At 33.4% G+C, this 23,996-nt stretch overlaps 2 protein-coding genes and 2 pseudogenes across 3 annotated transcripts; 2 read left to right on the plus strand and 2 right to left on the minus strand.

The window, feature by feature from the left end:
* Positions 1-139: 139 nt before the first annotated feature.
* Positions 140-4,378, minus strand: LOC130501053 (codeine O-demethylase-like; annotated as a pseudogene).
* Positions 4,379-11,976: 7,598 nt separating this feature from the next.
* On the plus strand, positions 11,977-15,048 carry LOC108847442 (protein PHOX3). Of its 2 annotated transcripts, none has more exons than XM_018620685.2 (3): positions 11,977-14,193; positions 14,275-14,476; positions 14,751-15,048. In XM_018620685.2, the coding sequence occupies exons 1-2, from the start codon at positions 12,435-12,437 to the stop codon at positions 14,427-14,429; spliced, it is 1,914 nt and encodes a 637-aa protein (XP_018476187.1). In that variant the 5' UTR covers positions 11,977-12,434; the 3' UTR covers positions 14,430-14,476; positions 14,751-15,048. The 2 variants fall into 2 exon arrangements, with proteins under 2 accessions (XP_018476187.1, XP_018476185.1); XM_018620683.2 differs by having other exon boundaries at positions 14,794-15,048.
* Positions 15,049-15,201: 153 nt separating this feature from the next.
* LOC130494232 (protein S-acyltransferase 24-like) lies at positions 15,202-19,684 on the minus strand. Its single transcript, XM_056995944.1, has 13 exons — positions 19,187-19,684; positions 18,949-19,089; positions 18,714-18,826; positions 18,192-18,271; positions 17,914-18,077; positions 17,451-17,589; positions 17,246-17,345; positions 17,048-17,105; positions 16,841-16,918; positions 16,643-16,741; positions 16,219-16,297; positions 15,958-16,106; positions 15,202-15,763 (listed from the first exon to the last, which is right to left on the minus strand). Exons 1-13 carry the CDS (start codon positions 19,445-19,447, stop codon positions 15,431-15,433), a joined length of 1,794 nt encoding a protein of 597 aa, XP_056851924.1. The 5' UTR covers positions 19,448-19,684; the 3' UTR covers positions 15,202-15,430.
* Positions 19,685-21,602: 1,918 nt separating this feature from the next.
* On the plus strand, positions 21,603-22,891 carry LOC130501052 (F-box/FBD/LRR-repeat protein At1g51370-like; annotated as a pseudogene).
* The last annotated feature ends 1,105 nt before the right edge of the window (positions 22,892-23,996 follow it).

Here is a 23,996-nt window from a genome sequence, read left to right on the forward strand (position 1 = left end):
TACTGAAGCCTAAATAGCATTCCAACTTCTTGAGGGATGGTGCCAACAAAAGAGTTGTCTCCAAGATTAAGTGATCTGAGAAAAGAGAGATTACCAATGGAAGGTGAGATCACACCGGCTAATTTGAATCCTCCGAGGTCTAGACTTGAAACTCTTTCTCGTCTGCGGCCACATCTGACTCCAATCCAGCTGGCAGAGTGGAGAGGAGTTGTTCCATGAGGCCAAAACCTCCCTTCTGTTTTTTCGCAGCTTGAGATTTGAACTCAAGCAAAGCTTTCATGTCAGTCTCATTTGAAAACCTGGCTTGAGCAGAGATCATTACGAGAGCTTTAAGAAGAATGAGAGCATTGACAGCAAGCGAAAGAGAGAGCTTCATGCTGCAACGGGTAAACCAAATGAAACGGAAGGAAGTTGAAGGTATATACGAAAGTAGGTTTGTAATGGACCATCCACGTCTCCCACGGGTAATAGACCATCCACATCCGATCCGGGTCTTGAGTTATTTTTTTCAAGAATAGAATTTTGTTTTACTGACTCTAAAATTACCACTCATATATTTTCAGTATTTTGACCTCATTCACACGGTATTGCGATCACTTTCAGTTAGGTCATTTGTCATTTCGCTATTCAAGTCCAAACATACTTAGCTTTAGAATTTTAAATGATGATATGTACAGAAAAGTTAATCAACTTTGATGACATATGTAACCAAAATTGTTTTTCTTAAATATTTTGTTATATATCATAACTCGAGATATTACAAGTATCCAAGTTTCAAAAATGCAGTCAACTAATAATGAAGTCGTGGGGGACACTAAATGTTGGTTCCAACAACTTGTGGACTTTTGGAAGAAAGAGAAAGTCCCCTCTCTCAAAAGCTTACTTTTCAACAGTCAACTTTACGATCATGTGTGTAGTGAGACTAAAACACACGCTGGTTATTGGGTGCAAGCTCATTGTCATTTTCATTGTAGTCTTATGAAAACTTGAACTGGCATGACAAAAGCATCATTTCAAGAGCTTCTGAACATTCTGAAGTTACTTCAAAGACATTTGGTAGCAGCTCTGTTTTCCGAAAATAAATACATCATCTAAAAGAGAATTATAAATATCAAAGGAGCAGTCCTCTATATTATTAGTGAAAAAATAATTCTTACTGGACAGTTAACTATAAAGATATACTTATAAACAAAAATTATTATCTAATTGATATTATTAATTTTTGTTTTTTAGTTTCCTTTTATCATGTATTCTCTTCCCAATAACATATGCAATTAAAACATTTATTAATAAAAGTTACAAAATTAAAACAAACTTTTATACTATACATATTATGATTTCGTTAAAAATTAAACTCCAAAATATTTTTATTCTTGTAGTTTTGAAGGGGAAAAATTATAATAAAATATGTGCGCAAAAATCTTTATTGTCTCAAGAAATGCAATCCAGTACAATGCAGCATGCCAGCATCACATGTCAAAACAGATAAAGCAACGTATTATTTTATTTTTTATTTTTTAAGTAATAGAAATTACAGAAGAGACTTGAATTTTCTTTCGATTAGTGCAGCTTCAATAGGCCTCAGACCTTGTTGATAAGAATCGAAGTACAGCTCCACGTACTTCTTAACTGTTTTATACAATCTTGGCCTTGTCTCAGACACAAGCCCCTCCACAGGCTGAATCTCTTTGTCTGGACTCGGTACGCAAAATGTTGCAACAGATATCCTTTCTTTTTCTCTGTTAGTCACCACTCTATGAATTGGGCTCTTGTAGATCCCATTGCTCATTATCTGAACACCAACGAGAGATTATAATTATATATGCTCATTCTCCATCAATCATTATTTCAATTTTCATATCTACATGATTGATATATTATTTACCTCCATCAGATCTTCCTACGTTGATCAGAATTGTGTCAGGGACTATTGGAGCTTTATACCATTTCCCATCTTTCAGGAACTGAAGCCTTTCACATCTTTGTCTGGTAAGGAAGAGTAAAAGCTGAGCCATCACCATGTGGTTTCGCCCAATAACCATGTTCGGCCTTGGACATGGAGGATACATGTTGAACCTTGTATCCATCCTAGCATTTTCTCCATGCATCTCTAGAAAGACTTATCTTCCAAGTCCAACGATCTAAGCCATGCCTTTAAAGAACTGTCCAATCACTGCAGGTTGCTTCATTGTGTATTCATGCAACGTTTCCCTGAAGAAACGTTTGTCATAATCACCAAAGGCAAATGAGTGAACCATGATGAAACTGAAACGTATGGAATTTACCTGAATCCGGTTGGGACTTCAGGCCAGAATTTTAGGTGTTGCTGATCTTCAGGGTAAGTAGTGAGAAACAAACGGTCGATCCAATCGAGAATTTGGTCGTCTGAAAAAATCATGTCGCTTCCATATCCTTGGACATTGCCAATATCTCTTGCGTACTTCTGCTTCTCTTCTGTCGGAAGCGCAAAGAACTGCTTCGTTAGCTTGTAGATCTTGTCGAGAAACGCTTCTGTAATTCCATGATTCATAACCTGCTTCAATAAAATATCATACGCTGTGTTCATAGTTTTTATTTATTTATTAAGTGTATATGTAATGTAGGGTCCGATTGGTAATGTCCGTAGGTTTAACATTTTGCTGTAAAGAATAATTTGTAAACTTTTTGATGTGGATTTAGATTTTATTATGTAAATTTTATAGAAATTTTTTTTAAAAAAATGCTTTGGATATTTGGCTATGCAAAACATTTATACAACTATACGTTATTTCAAGAATTGTGGTTTAAATAAAAACTTAAAGCTTAATTGCTCTTAATTTATTGATGTATAAGTAAATAGGACTGTGGACAACACCTACATCAACTACCAATCACAACATAGTAAATTTGGTTCTTTATGAACATTCCATTAAAAACCTTCAAAGTGGTCATGACTTCACTTTAAACCTTCAAAATTTAAATTTCTATAATAAACTTTCATATTATAACATTCTTACAAAATAATAAAAATGGTGGCTTAGGTGTTTCTTTATTATTATGGTGGACAAAATTATAAACACCATTGACATGATGATTAACTCAGTTTATTTTACTTAAACAACATATGCTTTATTAAATTTTCTCTTTTTAATAAACTATTTTTTTCATTGTGTACTCTTCGCTACAATGTGAACAAATAAAATTTATCATAATAAAAAAATTGTATACAAAAAATATATCGACCTAAAATTATTTTACTCTTACAAATCAAATTAAATTGAAACGATTATTCTATAATTTTTAGAAAGATCCACACAAAAAACTGAAGAAGCACCACACATTAGAACATATAAATATGGATTAAGAAGATTTATTAATAATGTCACTACTTTATATAGTCTCTAACATACACAAATTTTTTAGAGTTTTTTTTGTTAGAAAAAAAAAACATTTTTGTTCTTTTCAGATTTTTACGACTGTTTTACATAACAAGCCAATTAGAGGTTTTAAATTAGTTTATTTATAGTTAAATAAAAATAAATAATAATAAATAATAATTTATTTATTTTAATAAAATATATATTTAAGTTAAACTAATTGAGTTAAGCATATCACGTCAACGATGTTTATAATTATCTTCACCATGATAATAAAGAACACACGTGGGCCACTTTCATAGTTTTTGTTAAGAGTGTTACTAATTTGAAAATTTATTCTAGAAATTTTAAATTTGAAGGTTTAAAATAGGAGTAATGACCACTTTGGAGGTTTTAAATGTGATTTTTCCTTTAATTATATACAAGCCCTTTTTAATATGTGTGTAACTGTGTATCTAAATTTGTATTTGAAGGTTATTTTCTTTTACCAACAGAGTAATATTGTTTGAATGTTTCAGTTGCACATGCTAAGAGATTAGATTCATTAAAATTGTCAAACCTGAACAACTCCCCATTTAGAGAGCGCCGAGTGAAGTTTACTCAACTCTTGTTGACCTTCTTCGGAAAAAGAAAGTAGAAGACTGAGATCAATGGATGGAATATCCATCTCAGGCACTGGACCATTAAGAGGCTGATCTTCATGGTCTCCGGTGAGTTGTTGGAGATATCTTTCTGGTAGTCCTTCGTTGGCTGCAACCACCTCTTGGACAGTCTTGAACTTTGGCTTCTCTTCCATTATTTGCACTGATTTCAGAAGAAAAAAGGGTTTGATGAAAATTATGGGACAAAAGAGCTTATATAATAGAGTAGACGGCAAACTTGAAACAAAAGGTAGACCAAAAACGATTTTGAAAACCACAATTGTGGACCAGAATCTTGAATTTGCCCGTCAACTTGGCATTTTTATAAAAGCAAAGATAATAAAATCTTGAACGTATTTGTTTATAAGGACCATATCCCAAATTTCTTTATATCTAAAAAGAGCAACAAAAGTATTTTTGGTTTGTTAACAAAATGCATAACATCGGATTTGGATTAAAGGGAGGGTAAAACGACAATATTAACATAAGCCACTGAATTACAAGTCCCAGTAAGTAGTGTAACATTACATTCCAGTTATCATTTTAGATGAACATTGTGATCCGTGGATGACTCATCGTCATATGTCAAATGTAGATATCTGACTTTTTTAACCAATTGGTGGTATCCATCAATTCTGGGTTCGATTTCCTCTGTGAACTAAATTATCACTACTACTACTTGACTAGTCTAGGTTTGAGTTGTGGTTCATCAAATAGTTTATATGCGCAACAAATGATATCGGTCCACCATGGCATTAGTCGGAAGGTATTAAAAATTATGATCATGCATTGTAATACATTTTCGGGCTAATCCACTTTATAGCATTAAGTACGTTTCTCTGTGGCCGATGGGGTCAGCGGAGAGAATTTACAAAACAAAACTTGGTATGTCCCTGAAAAAAAAAGACTTAATTTATTTTCACTTTTGAAGAAAAAAAAAGAGAACTTATATACAAATAAATAATGATCAAAGAAAAAAATACGGAAAACTATATACACATGCAGTGACCAAAACACAATTACATGGAGTATATGTATTCTAGAAAAATGAACTCATTATATCATTTCTAACACACTTTGTATATTTTCTTATACAAAAAAAATCTATTGTAGAAATATATAGAAATACTCCAATTTTTAGAGAATATACAGAGACTATTGGAGATGCTATCAGCGAATTAAAAAAAAATTATTCTTCAAACTATAATTTCTCTGAAATTGTAGGTGTGGCTTTGAGAGAGTTTCTCCTCGACTAATTCGTGGACTGTGAGTTTGTTGGAAATGCTATAATCGAATTTTTTTTTTAAATGATTATTCTTCTAAACTATAATCTCTCTGAAATTGTAGGTGTGGCCTTGACAGTGTATCTCCTTGACTAATTCGTGGACTGTGAGTTTGCTAACTATAACCTCCAATGATGTTCAGTGTTTTTACGAATTGTTCTTTGCTCAAAGTGATTGATTGTGGTGTAGTTGTATCTATTACCATCAATATATTTCTACTTAGCGTGGACGGTTGTATCATGTATGGTCGGCATTTGCAAGTAGTAAGCCTCAGAAGTTTACTAAGGATGACTCCATTTTTGTTCTTCTTTTCTTGAGGCAAAGGAAATAAAAATAAACATGGAGACTTTGGTTATGTACAAGTAAAAGAAATGGGAAACTTGGTATATTATCAATGCAACAAAAAAAAAGAGAACAAGGATCTTGTGGTCGGATGGTAGTGGACGGGTTTGGGATGCAAACACGTTTTAGATTCGATTTTTCTACTACCAAAATTAAATCATGTTGTTCTGTTCACCTAATACGGAAATGGATTCATGTTTTAGAGTCCATTTTAAAAATCCTGAAGAAGAAGTTCATCCGCAAGGTTTGATTCCTCTGAATTCAATCGAATTAAAATAGTTTCCAGTAAAAAGAGAGAGAGAGAGAGAGAAGTGGTAATTTCTTAATTGGCCTATTTACACTGAGGCGTTTGAATTATCCGATTGCGTTCAGTTTGGATATATTGGATTTTCAGAGTATTTTGGTTTAAGGGCCGAACCCATTCCGAAACTATTCATATTCGGATCAACTTGTGATATAGTTGGTCAGTTGGACTTAACTTAGTCAACCTAGTTTTTGCATGGTTATGGTGATGAGGCGGGCATTCCGGTTTCAATTCGGTTTGGAGTCTTGTTTATTTGCTCAGAAAAAAAGGAAAAATAAAGCGTTCAAAAAATAAGAAAATTAGCATTTAATATCATAAATTGTACTAGTAGTTTTTGACCCTGGACATGGTTTGCAACCGCTGCATTAACTTTGCATTAACTTTCATAAATAGAGGTCATGTGTATCAAACAGAATCTTTGAATCTTCAACAGAACGATTTAAATAACCAAAACGCTTATCTCTCTCTCTCTCTCTCTCTCTCTCTCTCTAACTGCATTCATGGCGGCTACCGAAAGATCAAGAAGTTCATCAGTCCTATGTCCTCTCTGTTGTTTGAAGACGTTTTATCCCAGAAACAGCCCAAAACCCTCCGTCGCCGTTCCCAATCATCAGAAGAGAAAGTGTATGTGCTCTCCCACGACGCACCCTGGGTCGTTCCGGTGCGCTTTTCACCGCTGTCTAGAAACGAGAAAAACAGAACCCTAAATTCTCAGACGCAGCTAAGCAAGTGTGTTAACACGACGAGCAATTCAGGATTAAATTTGAGAAAAAATGGTTTTGGTGAATTGGGCTCGCGAGGATCACGAGTGTGGAGGCAGAGAGATTGAGGAAATCTTTAGCTGCGAGTATGGTTAAACCGCCGCCTCTTCATATAGGTCGCCGGTTTGATTTCCGGCCACAACCTAACCGCTTCTATGCATTACGTAAAGATCAAGATTTTATATCTAGGTTCTGTAGACTTTGACTTATTTCTTGCGTACGAAGAAAACTATTTTTGGTTAACAAAATTTCTGACTAGCTATGCATCACATCACTGCTTAAATAGTTGTTTTAATATTAGAAACTTTATTCTTGGTGTAATGTAATAAGGGGAGTCATAAACTGTGATGACCTATAAACTATTAGCTTAAAGTTTAAGCAAAAGCTTTGAACCAGTGAAGCAAATCAAGAAGAACAAATACAAATCATGTTAGTTTAATAAATTGTTATATTTATATAAATGTTAAAAAATTAATGAAAATTAAATATCTAAAATACAACTTATAAATAAGTAATAAATATCATATTAACAAAAATAATAATAAATATCATCATTTAATAGTGATATTTAAAATTATATGAAAATTCATCATGTTTGCAAAAATTATAAAGAGTATTCTTGTTTTACTTTTATTTTTGTATTTTTATTCAATTATTTTTCTTTCTTACGATTTGGTTCAACTATATAATTAATATTATCGATTTTTATATATGTTATCGTATAATCCTCATTTAACATAATATTGTATAATATGTTTTACATAAAAACTATATAAAATTTAGAATATCAAATTAAGTATATATGTGTTTGTGAAACTGTATAAAATTTAATATATATATATATATATATATATATATATATATATATATATATATATATATATGTAAAGAATATATTATAGATCCTAAAATCTACACTAAGTATTTGATAGTGTTTGTGATGTAAATTGTGGAATGAAAAAGATGTAGACAATGATATCCTTAGAACACAACGATGTAATCAGAAATCGATTGACAAAAATAAACTTTTATTGAATAAGAGATCGGTTACGATGAATGGAAATGAGATTCAATACTACAAAGGAAATCGAGTAAGGATAGATCTAAAACAATGTGAAAAGAGGTCAATGTGAATAGTGTGTTCTTTCTAGAGTTTTCGACTGTGTATTGCTCTCGATCTTCTCTCTTCCTTTATAGTTGCTCCATTCTGTTGTTTTCTCAACCTCTTCCGCGATTTCCAGGCTTTTGAAGACTTCTTCTTCGAACTCGTATCTTTACCGCGGGCTTTTCTTTATGCGGCTCATTCTCTTGACTCGACCCATTAAGAAAATGTCCAAAATTAGATTCAACATATATCATTTTATATATTTTAGTATAAAAATTATACTAAATTTCTATATAAAACGGAAAAGTTACTTTTAAATAGGATTTTTTTAGTTGTGGAAAATAAACAAACTAGTCTATATATATAAAGTACAGTGTGTTCTCTCCTGCTGACACATAGGATGACACATCACTAAGTTGTTCGACCACAGGACAACACGTGTCCTCATTTATTTAAATGCTGTGCATCATTTTTATTGGATTTTGTTTATGTGTTGTGTTTTTGGCTGTGTCTGGCCCAATGCTCCTCCGCATCGTGTGGATTGTCGTGGGATCTCAGCTCGCGTTCGAAGATCCTCTCCTTCCCAAGCATCTCCTCCACGCAACCCACCGAAATCAAAGCTCCACGCCATTGTGATAGCACCGCCCAAGCCGTCACTAATCCTCATCTCGATCCCATGGATAAGGCATCTTGAAGTTCCGGAGTCGTGCTCTACTCTGGTAAGGATTGTCGTTGTCAACAGATCCGGCGAGAAGAAGATCGAGCAACGTTAATGGCTATTTCTTCCTCTTTTGCACATCTGGCCCTTCGTCTTCTGGCTTCTTTAAGTTAGGCCCCTGAATTTTTAACACGTGCAGAAACGTTCTATTGATGCCGCCCCAAACATTTCTGATCATGCAATCTAGACCCAACGAGTATCCAGAATTTGCAACACTGGTCGTGTGGTTTCATCTTATTTCGTTTAGACCTCAGATGTTTCTGATTTGCAGAAATAACCTTGCAATGGCCCCCAAAACTTCCAATTGTACACTTTAAAACCCTGTAATATGCAATTATGCATCTAAATGCAACCTAAAATGATCATTATGAACTGAAATATGCATATAAAACTCAGAAAAATGTATGAAAAAAGTACAGTTGACTAACATTTTTAAAAAGGTCAAAAATAAAAATATTGATGACAATATAAAATAATTATAAATTGGTGGTAAGTTTACTAAATGATTTCTAACAATGATAATATAATAGATAGTAAAAATTGTAAAAAAAGATAGTAAGAATAATATAATACGAAAAAATATCTTGGATAAGTCCAAACTTAATTAAATCATTAATCATGATAAAATAAGTAGTATTATAAGTTCGAACAACTTTTCCCACCATCTCAACAAATGAGAAAAGAAAACATGATACATCAGTGTAAAATTTTAAAATGTATAATAAAATTCACATTTTTAACATTTGAATATTGAACCACATATATTAACAATACAGCGAATGCTCCATAAATAATTTTTATAGCTAACAATACATCATATAGTCTTTATAACTAACAATACATCATATAGTTGGTTGTCTGTTATCTTTTTGGTTTAGCCTAAACTTTGGTAATAAAAAAATAAAAAATTACAGAATTCATTATTTTCAAAATTTTGTTAATGTGGGTTTGAAGAAACATAAAAAAACAACATGAATATACTTTTCTCAAAGATAATAATACATAAATATATAACCTAAGATATATTTGTAAATATTAAACAATAAAAAAACAATATCAAATTTTATGCTACCAGCCTATTTTTTTAAAAGCTATATATGAATAATATTTACTCAGTTAAATCAGGTTATTGGTTAGGAACACATCTTCCTAGCCAAAGCTACAACAATTCATTCAACTCTTTATAAATACTATAATTTCAGTTCGCAGATTATAACAAATCTTCAAAGGAAGATTATGTCAACTCTTGATTTTATTAATAAAAGTGAAGTGTTATATATATAATATATATATGAATAATTGATTACAAATTTTTTTGTCATTTTTATCATAAAATCAAAGAAAGTAATCATAATTCATTTAATAAAAATTAATTTATATTAATATAACATTTTAAAATAAAAAAGATATTAAACAAAAAACAAAAATATTTACTCTAACTATTTAAATTATTTTCAAATTATAATCCCGCCCGTAGGGCGGGCCGGCCCTAGTATTTAATATTTATAGGTAAAGTAAAAAACAAAACAGTTACTCAAAAAATAATTAAAAGGCAGCTTGCACACACCTATTTTTTTTCCTTGTTCATGCATGACAATTTTTTATCACATAGGTTTATCATCCATACAATTCCATATATATTTTATTATTGTTACTTTTATGCATTTCTAATGTTGATTAGTATTTAAATGCAAAAAACGTTCTGCATGTTATTTTCTGCAGTAATTTTTTGGCTCAACTTCAACTTATCATTAACCAAAGAGATAGTAAATGAATTGCAACCACAAAGGATTTCAACCACATTTACAAACAAAGTGATCTAGTATCATCCAGAAACACATAGGTGGATCATATGCTACCCAATCTACTACTTTCTTCTGCAGTAATTAAATACATGATCAGACGAGGATAAAGTTTTCTTTTCAGTGTTGACCATGTTACACATAAAAAGAATGAAAAGATACCGAGAATTGAGAATTATTCAGAGTTTTTTCTATACAATAAAAAGTTTATAAATCAATAATGTTTGGATCAAATTTTTGGATTTTCTATTTTAGAATATAGTTTTTATTAAAAATAGTTGATTTTAACGTATATATTAATTAAATTTTTGAAATTTGCTTTTCATATTATTCCATTGTATTATTTAGTGTATACAAAATATTTTTTTAAACTTAAATATTTTTTAGATATAATTTTACCAAATATTAGCAAAATATTAGCAAAATATAATGAAAAAAAATAGAAAGATAATTATATTGTAAATAAAAAGCAAAAAATACAGTTATTTTTTTGTTCTTATATAAATATAGATTTTGTATTTTAAATAAAAAGCAAAAAGTACAATTATTTCTTTGTTCTATAAATTTATTAATTTATAGAGTTATTAATTTAAAGGAAAATTCCTTTTTAGATTTACATTTTTGAACAATATTTTTAGTGTAGAAAACTGAAAATAATATTTCATTTTTCATATTATATATTGGTTAAAGTTTAAAGAGATAAATTTTAACTAATTTATTAGATTATTTATGAATTTTATGTATGATGCTTACATATCATAGAATACAAGTTCACTTTTATATGTAGTTCAACAAAATTATAAATTAGATTAGAGATAAAATTTCTTTGGAAGAAAGATAAACAACAAAAAAATTGTATATATTTATATAAGATTTATATATATGACAACTATTAATTTTATGATTTAAATGAGATCTTATATTTATATAAACGTTTTCAAAGTATTACATCTTATTATTTTATCTAATTAAGTCATATTTTACAACGCTTAATGTGAGACCAAAAAAATTATTAATTTATTATGTTTATTACTTTACCCAATCTTAATTTATAGATTTTTTTACAATATATATTAGAGAATCTGTTGTTGTGGGTTACAATATAATTTAATATATTGAAAAATTGGATCTTTTACTGTATTCCAGTTTTTTGGTAACAAAATACGGTTTTGTATTGATGTCTTATTAAAATCAAGCTTTGTTTAATAAGGGTAGACTTAAAAATAAACTTCCCCATGCAAAGACTTTTTGAGTTTTGTTTTGTTGGTCAAAGAGAAATGCACAGATGAGAATGAAGAGAGTATCTAGGTCGAAGCCCATACTAATCTTTGTAGGCCCATAAATTTAACATTTACCAACAAAATGCAACAACATATAAACAGTTCTTTTCTTTAAATGGATGATAGAAATTATAAAATTCTTACGACAATAAAGAGCACTGAATAATATTCCTGGAAAAAAAAAATTCATGTGAAAAAATACATATTCGACACGAGTCCCTACACCATAACGAGATTATTTGATTCGAATAATTACTTTCCTTATTATTTCGACGTCATTTAATTCTTTCTTCTTCCCTTTCTCATTTATTTATTTTAAATAGATTATTATGTAAATAGAATAATATTATTAAAATGTTGGCTCTGCCATTACACCCTTTGTCGTGCCTTTCAGACAAAGCTCTTGCCCAAAAAAAAAAAGAAAAAAAAAAGACAAAGCTATCTCGTTCACATGGTCTCATAATCTTCTTCCTCGTCTTCCTCCCTTCTCTTTCCATCGCTTCTTCCTCCTCCTCCTCCTCCCATTCCTTCTACCCAGAAATTTTACAAATCCATTTCCCGAGAAAAAAACCCGTTTCAGATTATCATCATCTCCCACATACACACACACACACATCTCTCGGCGATTGAAGATCTCGATTTCAAAGAGGTAGACACGTCTCGTGTTCTACCCTTAGGGCATTTCTTTTTGTTGTAAATTATAAAACACGTAATATTGTACCATATATTTTCCTTCGTTTCTGTGGTGCATTGTGAAAATTAAGACATAGAAAGCATCTCATGTCCCGTTCCAAGTTGTAATCTTTATTCCGGAATCTTTCTGCTTCTGAGAGTTGTTTGCCATGGAGAAGCTAAAGGGAAAGCTAGAAGAAGAACCCGAAACAAGCCAAAGCCATCATCAATCAGACGATTCAACAAATCTCCAACCTCCAGACTACATCTCAAAGGCCCAATCATTAAAAGAAGCAGGCAACAAGCTGTTCCAAAGACGAGACTACGAGAACGCGATGCTCAAATACAGAGAAGCCATAGAGGTGCTCCCGGATAGCCACGTCGAAGTCTCGCACATCCGATCCAACATGGCCTCCTGCTACATGCACTCCGAACCCGGAGAGTACGCGAAAGCCATCCACGAATGCGATTTGGCTCTAACCATCGCTCCCGATTACACCAAGGCCCTGCTGAAAAGGGCTAGGTGCTACGAGGCGTTGAACAAGCTCGACTCGGCTTTGAGAGATGTCTGTTTGGTCTCTGAGCTCGATCCTAACAACCCCATGGCGTCTGAGATCGCTGTGAAGCTCAAGAGAACGTTAGAGGGTAAAGGCTTGATGGTTAAAGATTCGGCGATTGAGCTTCCTGCTGATTACGTCGAGCCCGTTGCGGCCCACCTCGCGCTTTGGGCTAAGAAAGGTAAGGCGAGAGTGAAGAAGAAGAACAGAAGCATTCAAGTGCAAGCGAAGAGTGATGCTGAGAATGCTGAGAAGATCATTAATGTGAAGAAGAGTGTGAAGTTTGTGTACTCTGACGACGTGAGATTGGCTGAGCTCCCGTTGAACTGCACTCTCTTTCACCTCAGGGAAGTGGTTCACGAGCGTTTCCCTAGCTTGAGAGCGGTTCACATAAAGTACAAGGACCAAGAAGGAGATCTCGTGACGATCACAACAGATGAAGAGCTAAGAATGAGCGAGGAGGTGTCATCGTCTCTGGAAAAGATGAGGTTCTACGTGGTGGAAGTTAGCCCCGAGCAGGATCCGTTTTTCGGGAGATTAGTGGAGATGAAGAAGCTGAGAATAACGGCCGATTCATTCAAAGCGAAGGCGAACGGGAAAGGGAGGTGCAAGATCGAAGACTGGATGGTGGAGTTCGCTAGGCTGTTCAAGATCCAAGCCAATATTGCGGATTCCGACGATACTACCTGCTTGAACCTCCAAGAGCTCGGGATGAAGCTCAACTCGGAAGCTATGGAGGAGGTGGTGACATCGGAAGAAGCTCAATTACCTTTCGAAAAAGCGGCGAAACAGTTCCAAGAGCTCGTGGCGAGGTCGCTGCTTAAGCTGGGGCACGTGCACATGACACGTGCGAGGAAGAGGCTGAGCCTCCTACGATCCGGAGAACAAGTTCAAACCGCTTATGAATGCGCTTTAACAGAGCACGCGAAAGCGAAGGAGAAGTACGAAGAGGCCATGAGAGTAAAACCTGATTTGCTAGAAGTGTTTTTAGCGTTAGCTCTCCAGCACTTCGAGGAAGCGAGGCTCTCGTGGTACTACGCGCTTGTTAGCCACGTGGACTTGAAAACGTGGCCGTACGCAGATGTGCTGCAGCTCTATCGAAGCGCCAAAAGCAATATCAAGAAGTCTATGGAAGGGCTGAAGAACCCTGAATCGAAAGGACTGGATAAAGCGGCGAAGCTGAAATCTTGGCTTGACGTTTTGTCGTGTGCCGTGCTCTACGAGAGGTCGATGATGGAGTACAGACTCGACCTGCCGACTTGGCAGGAGAATCTAGAAGGCGCGGTGGTGATTCTCGAGTTGGCTGGGACTTGTGAGGAGGATGTTGCTGCGTTGATAAGGGACGATTATGTGACAGACAATACTTTACGAGGTATCTAGCTTTTTAAATCGAGTTGTATTAAGACACATCAGGCCATTATTATCTAATATGTTTTTTGTTTGATGAGTGTAGATCTAAGGTTTCACGTGGACGAAGTACTACAGATATTTCACGAGATATATGAAGCGAAAGAATGGAGAAATGGGATCCCTTCAGATCAGTTTGAGGAGATATTGAAGAGGAGGATTGCAAATATATTTCATGTATCACATACTACTACTACATGATAAAAAAAAAAGTGGCACTCATTATCTTGATCAAGCTTCATTACAAGGTACATATATGAGGAATCTTGAGATCTATTATTTTGCAATGTACTTAAAGGATATTTCGTGCTAATTAGAAACTGGAAAAGAATAGGTTTGAAAGAACTAAGAAAGCTAGTAACCATTGTTAGGTTGAGCCTCTCACCTCTATGATTATGTGCACTAGTTCAAGATATAGAAGTGACTTAATCAGACCGACCTATGCTTTCTGCTGCATTTTTTAACATCCAATGCTCTTGTCATAAACTATAAATTAACTATTATTCTTACCGATTGCTACAGTTTTTGGATGCCAGTATTTGAGCCAAGTCATCTCTCTTTGCAGGTTTTGTCTTGTGGTACTAAGAGGATTTCAGATTCAGATTTTTTTGTAGACAGGAAGAAACATATATACATATATGTTTACATCTTTTTTGTGTAACATTCATACAATTGATTTGGCGACTAGTGAAGCAAATAGCTTGCAGTTCTTTTTGTTTTTTTGTCACCAGGTGAGCTGTGACTTTATTCATTGGTTTTGACTTAGATCTCATTTTGGCGTGTAACATTCATTACAGAAAAACAAAATTATTTTCCTTTTTTATGGGAACCTCCACAAGACTTTGGTGCAGATAGTTAATTTGAGATGGTCAGCCATTCTCTTGTAATTCGTTGTTACATGTACAGTATTAAGTCTGTAATGCTGAGTGTTGTGACGCTTATTTTGCATTTGGAAATGATTAAAACAAAAAGATAATTAAAGCTATTTTATTGATTCAAACTTCCATACTCAGAAAACATTTCGGTTTAACTGCTATCTTCACTTGAAATGAGATGTTATCAAAACTCAACAAGAGGACAAACGTGATTCTTACAACACAAATGCACATTCGATTTAAAGAACATTTGGCACACGACCATATAACAATATATCATGGAGGTACAACAGGTCGGAGTTGGGTTCCGGCAAATCACTCTAGGACTTACTTACTGCTATGGTTATGGCTGCAGTTGGAAGAATGAACATGTCCTGACTGAGATTTATGTATCGGGTTTACATCGATAGCAACGTGGCCATTACCGTTTTGAGTATTAGAACCCCGCTGCATCTGCATCATGCTGATACCTTCTTGCCTCGGTGTTGTTGTGTCTTCTTCATGACACTCGATATCTTCGTTATAACCTTTCACCAAGAAATCCGAGCAGTTTCTTTTGCAACCGTGATCGTAAGGATTTCTGAAGCCACCTCCTGGACCTCTTAGGTAGCTGTAGCGCAGTGCGTTAGCCATTTCGTTTGTGGTTATATTCCTCGATATCTGTAAAGGAAAAAAGGAGACAGATAATATTCAAACTAGATGAACAAAAACATTCGATCATGAAAATAGATTAATCTTCTCTAGTCTACTTAGTTAGTTCTAGCACCACTGTAGAATAACACAGTCTTTGTACCGTTTAAGATCATAAGAAGAATAAAGACGTGCAAATAAGAAAAAAAGGATGTGGAGCTCACCTGAGACGCTTGTATGACAGTTAAGACAGCAACTGAGAAGAAGAGGCAGAACTCCACAACCAGAAAGGATAACGCACCAACGTGATTGCTAGCGAGATAGCTAATCCATGCTCCAAACGAAGAAGGAGCTGAAGGGTCACTCAAGACTCCTGCACGGATGATGGATAATGCATCGTTTACATTTTTTTCTCAAAGTATTTTTTTTTAGATTTACATATCAGGGATAAGCTCTGAAGAGCATTTTCCATTACACAAACATACTTGCAAGAGTGACGCCACCAGTTATCAGCATCGCCAGTACTTCAAACAGAAGGAAAAGAAAAAATTCCCACTTGTTTTTCTGCACGAGTGATTAGTGAAGAAAACAAAATCCAATCCACATATCAGTATCATGCTCGAGATGCAAAACTAAGAGATGAAACCACTAGCAGCAAAAATAAATATAAGAGGTAATGCGACACCAAGAAACATCTCTGTTGATTTCTATACCCAAATATAAAACCCAGACATTGTCGTGAACATTTTTGAGAAGAATAGTAACGTATGACAAAATCAAAAGAAACTAGAGAGAGTAATGCAGATTTAGTTATAAAATGTTAGTATCAAAAGCCTGATCCCGTCCTATCCTATTTTGTCAACTTATATTTTCCAGCAACTAAAATGGGGCGATGGAACCTGTACTTACTTTTCCGACACAGTTTGACACCCAAGGACAATGGTGATCAAATTGCTCTACACAACGATCACAGGTGGAACAGTGCTTAGCTCGAACAGGTCTGATAATCTGAACAAAAAGAAACAAGGTGGACGTAAAAATGTGCATCAATGATTATATACTTGGTGTTAATATTTACCAGACATCAAATGGAAGTTGAGGAGGTACCTTGCATGTTGCACAGAGCTGCGTCCAATTCCCAGCAAGCAAAGCAGGGTTGTTTAACTCTATTTTCAACAGTGGTTCCTGTAAAGGGGTAAGAAAACTGTAATGACACTTGAAAAGAAAAAAACAGCGCTCGAGATCATCTCTAATCATAACTATAGACAATTGCATCACTCAAACTTGAGAACTAATAAAGTTAATGGTACCAACATCATCTTTTATGGTCTGTGGATCATGGATATTCATTCTGATGTAACCTGGATCCTTTCTGCAGAAAAGATTTATATATAAAACGATAAGAAAACCTTAGTTTCGTACTACTACACAGAAAAACAAGGAATTCACTATAGAATCTATAGCTTCAGAGAAGTAAAGGTCTAATTTAAGTAAGATAGGATGAGTATGTACTTGCTGCAACGGTAAAACAAAACTAGCCCTGCTGTTGCAAGAAGGAATCCCAACCATGCAAGCGAACCAATCCCAGTTGTTAGCTTCGGCAGATTGGATGCTGCAGTGACCAAAGGGTTCATCATTAATAAGTAAGCATGCATGCATAACATAGTTACTAGATATGTTGCACACAAAAGAGATTCAAGAAGGCCAAGGTAACTACCCAAAACAACAGAATTAGTATATATGAGCAGAAGTAGAAGAATCATGAACCAAAGAAACGGAGCAAGTCCCAACTTTGACAATTTTCCAAGGGGACTGCTTATATCCCACCGCTTTTCAAGCAGCCTTCTAGCATTACCCTGCAATGGAGTGTTTAACAGACAAATGTTCAGATAGAATATTTAAAATAACTTTCTCAAACTTCCAAGCATGATACTGATGATTTTAAATATTAAAAAAAAATTCCAGGTTCAAAGAAGCTTGACATGGTGCAGCTACAAACAGTAATTTGTTTCCAGGTATGCAAACGTCTAATGTGATGCAAATCATTGCCAATCAACATCGAGCCAATAGAATGATTCAACTACCATACATTGCTAGCAGTAGCAGCCACTAGGAAAGCATCAAATTAACAGTTTAGCTAAAAATTGGTGCCCAACAGAGAAAGTGAAACGGATACCTACAAGGAAAAAAGAAACTTGTCGGTGATTCTTTTCAGCAGCAAGTTGTGCGGGGGTAAGCCCGGTATTGTCAGTAATCATCAAATCCTCTTTCTTCCCAGCTTGGACCAATACAGTGCAAGCCTCCAAATTACCTCGAATGGCAGCCCAGTGCAAAGGAGTGCAACCTGATAACATAATTAAAAAGAATGGAGAAAAGATTATAAAAAGAAATTTGGTTTTCTAATCTAACTAATATAAATAAGCAGGATGTCAAAAGAAAAATTATGTCTGCAAACCACCTTCTTTGTCCTGCCGTCCTCTATATGCGTCTAAAAATAAAAGAAGGCGGATTGAATCTGCAAAACCTTTATATGCAGCCCTGAATTTCTCAAAACATGAGAAGAAAAACAATTATAACTGTCTCCTGAATATTTAATTAATGAAAATAGCGATGGAATTTGGAGGTTAACAGAACAATGCATGCAATAGATGAGAAATCTCCATAGAAGTACGAGAAAAGATAACCAATATAACTTAAGTCTATTTAGTTCTCAATGGAGAAAGAAATATATATTTCACAGATCATGATATTAAAAGAAAAAAAAACTAAAGAACGAGGGAAAGCAAATTTGGCAACTAGGACAACCTAGGGGAGCAATATGCAAAGAAAACAAATCAAATCAACTCTCCAGTCTGCAAATGAGCATGCAAACCTAAGTAATAACAAGTAAATATGAAAAGAAGCCGAAAAAGTGAAAAACCATTAAGAAAGTAACAAGTACTAGAAGGCAAGCTTGTGTTCAACTTTGCGGCGACCTTACCAGTGCAAGGGGCTTCTTCCATCATTATCGGGGACATCAGGATCAGCGTTCCACTTTGAGATGACGTGGCAGAGAAAAGCAGTCTGGCCATACTGTGCCGCAACATGTGTTGGCTACAAACAGTTATTAACACGCATCCATTAATAACTAAACAAGAGAATGGAAATTTGATAGGATTAAAAACAAAAATAACAATCTACACATTTCAAGAAAAGAGGAGGAAGTAGTTAAAAACCTGATATCCATACATATCCGTAGCATCAACCCTTGCACCCTCTTGAAGCAAAAGCTCCGCAACTTGCACCGCACCACGAACAGCACTCCAATGCAACGCTGTCTGCCCCGTATGATCCGTCGCATTTACATCTCCACCGTGCTGTAACAAAAAAAACAACACAAATCAATTTCAGTTCAAACCTACCAATACTCAAATTCTTTAAAAGGATTGAACTTTTTTATTTTTGGGGTAAAACCTCGATAATGTACTGAGCAACGGCGGAGCGGTTGTTCAAGGCGGACCACTGAAGAGCGTAGTAGCCAAGACCATCGGGTTCGGAAACAGAGCAGCCTTCGCACTCGACCAATCTATGAAGCTTCTCCAAATCGCCGTAAGCCGAGGCGGTGTAGACGTCGTTCTTCAAGCTCTCGTCTTCGATCGGTTTGGACGAACTGGATTCGCCCTTCTCCTTGGGGTTGGATTCGACTTCTTCCACCACCTCGATCTCCGACGACATTTTTTTTTCTCGGCCTAGAGATGGATCGCGATTGTGTGTGTGGGTATGCGAGGATTCGATTCGATTCGATTAGATTCGATTTTAAGCTTTCATGATGCTGTCTTCGTGAGAAATGAGAGAGGATGGATGCAATTAGGGTTTTTCTGGAGAATCAGAGGAAGAAGAATGGTCGTTGTTGACTCGGTGTAATGTAATGTAATGAAATGAAACGGAATCAAGAGGACCGGTCAGAGTCAGACCACTCAGATCTCATCCTTCTTACATCATCATTTTAAAAAAAAATATTCAATTGAATATAATTTGAATTTAAGAAAATAAATATCAGTAAATCAATGGGAAAAATATCAAATAAAAAGACAATGGGAAAATCAATTCTATAACTTGATTTGTACTTCGATCTATCAATAAAATGATTAAAATCAATTTAGACAGAAAAGAACAAAACAAAACAAAAAAAAAAGAAGAAGAAGATAATCCAGGACATAATCAACAGAAATATGAAGACTACATAATTAAGAAATAAACTAGTTGGTAACCCGGGTTGAAATTTGCTAATAATGTTTGGTTGAAAATTTTGTGTTATACTTATACTCTACATTTTGTATATAGTGTTGGATCTTGTATATAATGTTGCTAACTAAAAAGCCATTTATGTTGAAATAATAAATTTTAATGTTCATTGTATTTACTATTGGATTTGAATTACAAATTATTAAAATATGTTATCACAAGAAAAAGCACAATACATTATTGTCTTGTTAAAAATAAATATGACTTTAAAATTCATGGGAGGCATTTGTGTATATATATTACATTCATATATTGTATTTTTATGTTAACTATAAATCATGCCATACTAAGTTTAACTGACTTCTTTTTCAAGTAATATAAAATTTTCATATTATAAGGAATTATAGATTCTTTGTATAATAATATTAACTGAAATTAAGGTACCAAGAAATAATAAACTAATAATTAACACCAGTAAGAATCAAATATTATATCACCATGATGTATAATGATATACTTAGAATATCTTATATGAAAAAATATTCAAAACTAAAATATTCAGATCTCAATATATTTTCAATATAAATTTTGAAATAAATGTATTTATATATTTTATATGGCATATAGTTTGATTTAAAAGATATCAAAATATATATTAAAATTCTGAATGTATATTAAATGATACTTTATATTCATATGATTTTATGATCATTTAAATCTTTTATAACAACAAAAATGTAAAAGAATGTTCAAAAAGTTTCATTGTTACACTTTTATTAATTTTTATAGTCGTTTTAAAAAATCTAATATAATATATAAGAAAAAATCTAATTTTTTATTATATGATTAATGTGATTTAAAATCTCATATTTAAACAAAAATTATTGTGGATGCAAAAATTATTATCAGATATTTATTATTCAAAATTATTAATTATCATATATATGTTAACATTTTTTTGAAATCATATAAGGTAATTTTGTAGTTTTTTATTTAAAGAATTAATGGAGAATATTTTTATGCATTACTAATCAATTTGATAGTTAATTTTATAAAAAAAAAATATAATATATATTTTAGATGGATCAACCTATTTTCTAAATAAAAAAAACATCAATGGTTATGAGACGTGGTTACACTCAAAGGTTATAATGCTTCTCAATTAATATATAAAGGATTATATAGATTGTTTGGAAACTGATATTAATTGTTTTAAGATTGCCTTTTTAGATTTGGTTGAAATAAAAAAATTGTTAACCAATCAAACTATAACATTTTTTCTTAAAGTTACATACTGTTGACACTTAAGCAAATTAATATAGTAGGATTTAAGAAAAAGGTAGTTAACTAATTAAAATTTAATATTGAAAAGTGTAAACCATTTATGCATAAACACATGTCATCAAAACATTTCATGAGTATCTTGATATTTCTCATTTGAAATACTTTTCCTTTTTCTCTTATATCTATTAGATATGTTGGATTATTATTTTTGTTTGATATATATTGCATTGTTGCTCTTAGTGTCATATATACATTTCAAAGAAATAATTATTTAGAGAGAAGAAGCTAGCTGACCGTGGAGGAAGAGGCTGAGTAGGACGATTAAGAAGTTAAATTTGCATTATAGTGTGGTTACTAGGAAATGGTGGTTATAAAGAGTTTGACAAATCCTGAAGAAGATCGGATAAGCCAATTACCGGATGCTTTGATATGTGACATACTTTGTCATATTTCAACTAAGGATGTTGTTAAAACTAGTGTTTTGTCCAAGAGATGGAAAAATATTTGGCAACGGGTTCCTGGATTGGACTTAGACTCCGAACAATTCGAGACTCTCAGTGGGTTTCTTAGTTTTGCTAACAGTTTTTTTGATCTCGAGAGGGGGTCCTCGATACGCAAACTCATTTTACATATCTCTGGATGGGGTCATGATGGTTATGACTCTTTTCTTAACCCATGGATTGAGACTCTACGACCACGCGCAAGGTTCAGCATCTTGATATTCGTACTAATGCACTTTCAAGTATTACGGTGCTACCACTGAGCATATATACTTGTAAGACACTTGTGCACTTACGACTCCGTTGGGTCACCTTGGTTAAGACTGAGTTTGTTTCCTTGCCTTGTCTTAAGATCCTCAATTTAAAACAAGTTACGTATCCCAATAAGGCGGCCACTATGGAGAAACTTATCTCAAGCTCTCTGCTCTTGGAAGATTTAACGCTCATATCCTTATCATTACCTAAAGATGTTGAGAAGATTTTACATGTGCAATCTCAGACACTAAAGAGAATCGAGATAAATTTCTCGGGTGAAGTTGAAATTGATGCTCCTCTTCTCCAGTGTTTAAGAGCTAACGTTAACGTACATGAGAAGTTTAAGATCACCAACTCGGGTTTCTCTGCCAAAGCAGATATTTCTTTTCGCGGCTTGTGCGATCATGGTTTGATTCACGATATCTTCACTGAAATATTGAGGGTCCGGGATCTAGATATTAGTAGTAATACCTGGAAGGTACGTACTCATCATGTTAACATTAATTTATGCATGTAAATATTTTTCCATCAAAACGTTTCTCACCTTATATTTTTGGTTTACTTAGGTCATGATTGAATACTTGAAACCGCCGCTTCAGTTTTGTTACTTGTCTCACTTACATTTTCATCTTCTTGACACCTATTCCGGCATGTTGCCAACCTTTCTTGAGACCTGTCCAAAACTAGAATCTCTCTTCTTGGTGATAAATTGTTTTACTCCCTAATCCATATCGTTTATGAAAGCTTTTTGTATCTCTTTACTAATATTTCTTTCCTGTTTTTTTTTGTTTGTTCACTTTCTGGTTTTGCAGGAATTATTGGTTGGTGTGGCTGGTACGAAGGTGATGGTTCCAACAGTGCCTCCGTGTTTGGTATCGTCACTGAAGTTTGTTGAATTCAAAAGACCAATCTCGGGATATGAAACTGAAATGAAGCTAGTAAAGTATTTCCTGAAGAATTCAACAATCCTTAAGAAACTGACCCTAAGAATTTCTAATTATCGTATGATAAAGGCAAAGGATGCCCTCCTTGGGGAACTCTTTTCAACGCCAAAATTCTCTATTGACTGTGAAATCCTTGTTCTTTAGTTACAAGGGTTGAACATTGCGTGAAATCATTGTTCTTTAGTTACAAAGGTTGAACATTGCGTTTGAGTTTATCTTGGGTGCTGACATTACTGAACCTTGTGAGGGTTTAAAGCCAGAAGAAAAATATTGCAGTTTTAAGTTTTTTATTTATTTTATATAATAATTTTGAATATTTCTTATGTTCTTTGGTGGTTGTTAACATGTAATTTTTAACTAAAATTTATTATATAAAACTTAATTTTTCAAAATCGATAATTAAAACGATTTTGTGATAAAGTTTGGTTTTTTAAATTGCTAATTAACATGATTGTGACACATGACAATTTTATATTTAAAATTCTAATATATGTTAAATAAAAAATTATATAAATAATTATTTAATTGAAATTTTCCTTTTTTGAGAAACAAAACATTGTAAATAAAATAATTTCTATACAAATAGTATGAAAGAAATATCTTATGTTTACAATACAATATATTTGTTTGTATTGTAAAAAAATTGGAGATTAATCTATGAATCTCCAACATCTATGTATAGCATTTGATTTATATGAAATACAAGATCAAATGCTATCCAACATGATGAAAACTCCATGTTTTACATATGGCAATCTTATATTTAAAATTCTGACATGTGTTAAAAAAAAAATTCAAGTCTGCATTGATCGGACTTGAAAGGTTCGGGAGAGAGGAGAAAGATGGTGTTTCTACCATTGGAAAAACTTGTTTAATTAGAGAGAGAAGGATATCTTGAGTCTCAAGTTTTCTTCAATTCCTCTTGTGAAGATAATAACTATATGTTTAGATGATGCTTGAACTGAACCCATAGCATGATAGGAAGGTCCTACCTGATGCTAACTCAACCATATATCAAACAATAATCAACAAAGAAATATCAAATACGTTATGCTA

This window comes from Raphanus sativus, unplaced genomic scaffold (assembly GCF_000801105.2).
Source record: "Raphanus sativus cultivar WK10039 unplaced genomic scaffold, ASM80110v3 Scaffold0087, whole genome shotgun sequence".
Lineage (NCBI taxonomy): Eukaryota > Viridiplantae > Streptophyta > Magnoliopsida > Brassicales > Brassicaceae > Raphanus > Raphanus sativus.

What these genes read in the sequence shown, in the direction of transcription:
- LOC130494232 (XM_056995944.1), bottom strand. Translation starts at nt 19,447, where the DNA reads ATGTCGTCGGAGATCGAGGTGGTGGAAGAAGTCGAATCCAACCCCAAG. An exon ending in TTGCTCAGTACATTATCGAG is followed by an intron (nt 19,090 to 19,186) that starts GTTTTACCCCAA and finishes TTTTTGTTACAG; the next exon opens with CACGGTGGAGATGTAAATGC. An exon ending in AGCTCTGTGCAACATGCAAG is followed by an intron (nt 16,742 to 16,840) that starts GTACCTCCTCAA and finishes CTTTTTGTTCAG; the next exon opens with ATTATCAGACCTGTTCGAGC.
- LOC108847442 (XM_018620685.2), top strand. Translation starts at nt 12,435, where the DNA reads ATGGAGAAGCTAAAGGGAAAGCTAGAAGAAGAACCCGAAACAAGCCAA. An exon ending in GACAGACAATACTTTACGAG is followed by an intron (nt 14,194 to 14,274) that starts GTATCTAGCTTT and finishes TGATGAGTGTAG; the next exon opens with ATCTAAGGTTTCACGTGGAC.